The sequence below is a fragment of the Primulina huaijiensis genome, unplaced genomic scaffold (assembly GCF_012295235.1).
Source record: "Primulina huaijiensis isolate GDHJ02 unplaced genomic scaffold, ASM1229523v2 scaffold207464, whole genome shotgun sequence".
Lineage (NCBI taxonomy): Eukaryota > Viridiplantae > Streptophyta > Magnoliopsida > Lamiales > Gesneriaceae > Primulina > Primulina huaijiensis.
The window spans coordinates 46-1,575 of NW_027354870.1; the positions used below are offsets into that span (position 1 = coordinate 46).

A 1,530-nucleotide genomic window follows, 5' to 3' on the forward strand; every position below is an offset into this window, starting at 1 on the left:
TAGATACAAAATGGCTGTGGAATCATGTGCAAAGACAACAGATACATATTAGAACTCAGAAATTATTAATGAGTATTTTTTCATCCTGGGATATATATGCAGTCAATATATAGTTCAGTTTCCTCCTCCCGTTGATAAATCCGTGATCCTGAGGTGTATAAAATGATTCTCTTTAATGTAAAAATATGTATATCAAAGTGTATCCAGCACCTTCTAATAAATTCTCTACACCTAAATGCTCGACACCTCATCCTCGGGAGCAAAACAGATTTCTATTTAGCACGCATATTATGGGGTGTCAAGAAGTTGGGAATTCGTAAATAAATTTTGTTCCATATAAAAATAACCATTTCCACTCATAACATGCAAATGCCAAACAGAGATAACATTAATCCTAAGAACTATATCCATACACAAAAGCAGTTTTGGATGATGCCATGGCAAATGTAACCCATGTCTAAAGTCACGATAGACATGTATACATCAATTCCAAATAACAATAAAAATGACTTCAGAATGAAGATTGAAAACAATTTTAAGTAGCGTAGGATCAAGGAATTATGATGAACATGGAACTTGCACAATCGATGCAGACAAGTAGAATAGTTCATCCTCATCGAGTAATCAACTTTTCTTGCCCAAAGTGCAGGTAAAATTTCAAAAAAGAGAAACAGCACTACAATATCACGATAAAACATCAAGCCATCTCAAAACAAAGTAAACGACACAGTTTTTTCTACTCAATGAAGTAGCAGAAACACGATTGAGTATACAATAACGTCGAGGAAAAAAAGGCACATACCTCGAAGCCCATTCTTCTCCATTTCAACTTGAGTCTCACTTCCTTGCTCTACCTTTACCTCCTCCGTCTTCACAGCCGTCGACGTCGAAGGCTGAGGCGGAACCTCCTCCTTAACACTTTTCTCAACTTTTCTATCTACTTCCACCTTCGCTTCTCTACTCTTCTTCTTCTTCTTCTCCTCCTCCAACTCCACTTTATCTTTCACCATCTTCAACACCGCATTCACATCACTCACCAACGAATCGCTCCTAAACAAGTCGCTCTCTCGCGCGACGAACTCGAACACCTTCTCCAAAAACCCAAACGGATCCGACGGATCGAGGGCAGCGTTGAACTGTTTCCTCGCTGGCGGAGCCGATGTCGCCGGCTTCTTCTGGTCGTCTTCCTCGTAGTCGGAGAGTATCGCCATGAGCACACTGATCCAAGATTGATGATAAAATTGAACTAATTTTGAAATTCGGGGAAAATGTTGTTGTCAAAGCCGACCAAGAGTGAAGCAATTTGCAGCAGAAAACTGGGAAGCCGTAGGTTCAGGAGTATTCTAGGTTATAATTATGGGAAATTAGGAAACGAACCCTAATGTTCGTTTCAAACATCAATTGCCCCGACCCAAAAAGTACTCCATGGTTATTATTAAAATTTAAAATAAAAGTTTCGTCCTTTTATCAATATTTTTTTTGAACGAATCTATTATTACACAACTATCAATATATTTTCAGACGAGTTTG

General features: G+C 38.6%; 1 protein-coding gene across 1 annotated transcript; it reads right to left on the bottom strand.

Annotated features, from left to right (window-relative positions):
• Positions 1–802: 802 nt before the first annotated feature.
• On the bottom strand, positions 803–1,211 carry LOC140966630 (protein BOBBER 1-like; the record flags this gene model as incomplete). The annotated part of the gene is made up of 1 exon (XM_073426886.1): positions 803–1,211. A coding segment is annotated over exon 1 (409 nt), but the record flags the coding sequence as incomplete, so codon positions are not given.
• Between the last annotated feature and the right edge of the window lie 319 nt (positions 1,212–1,530).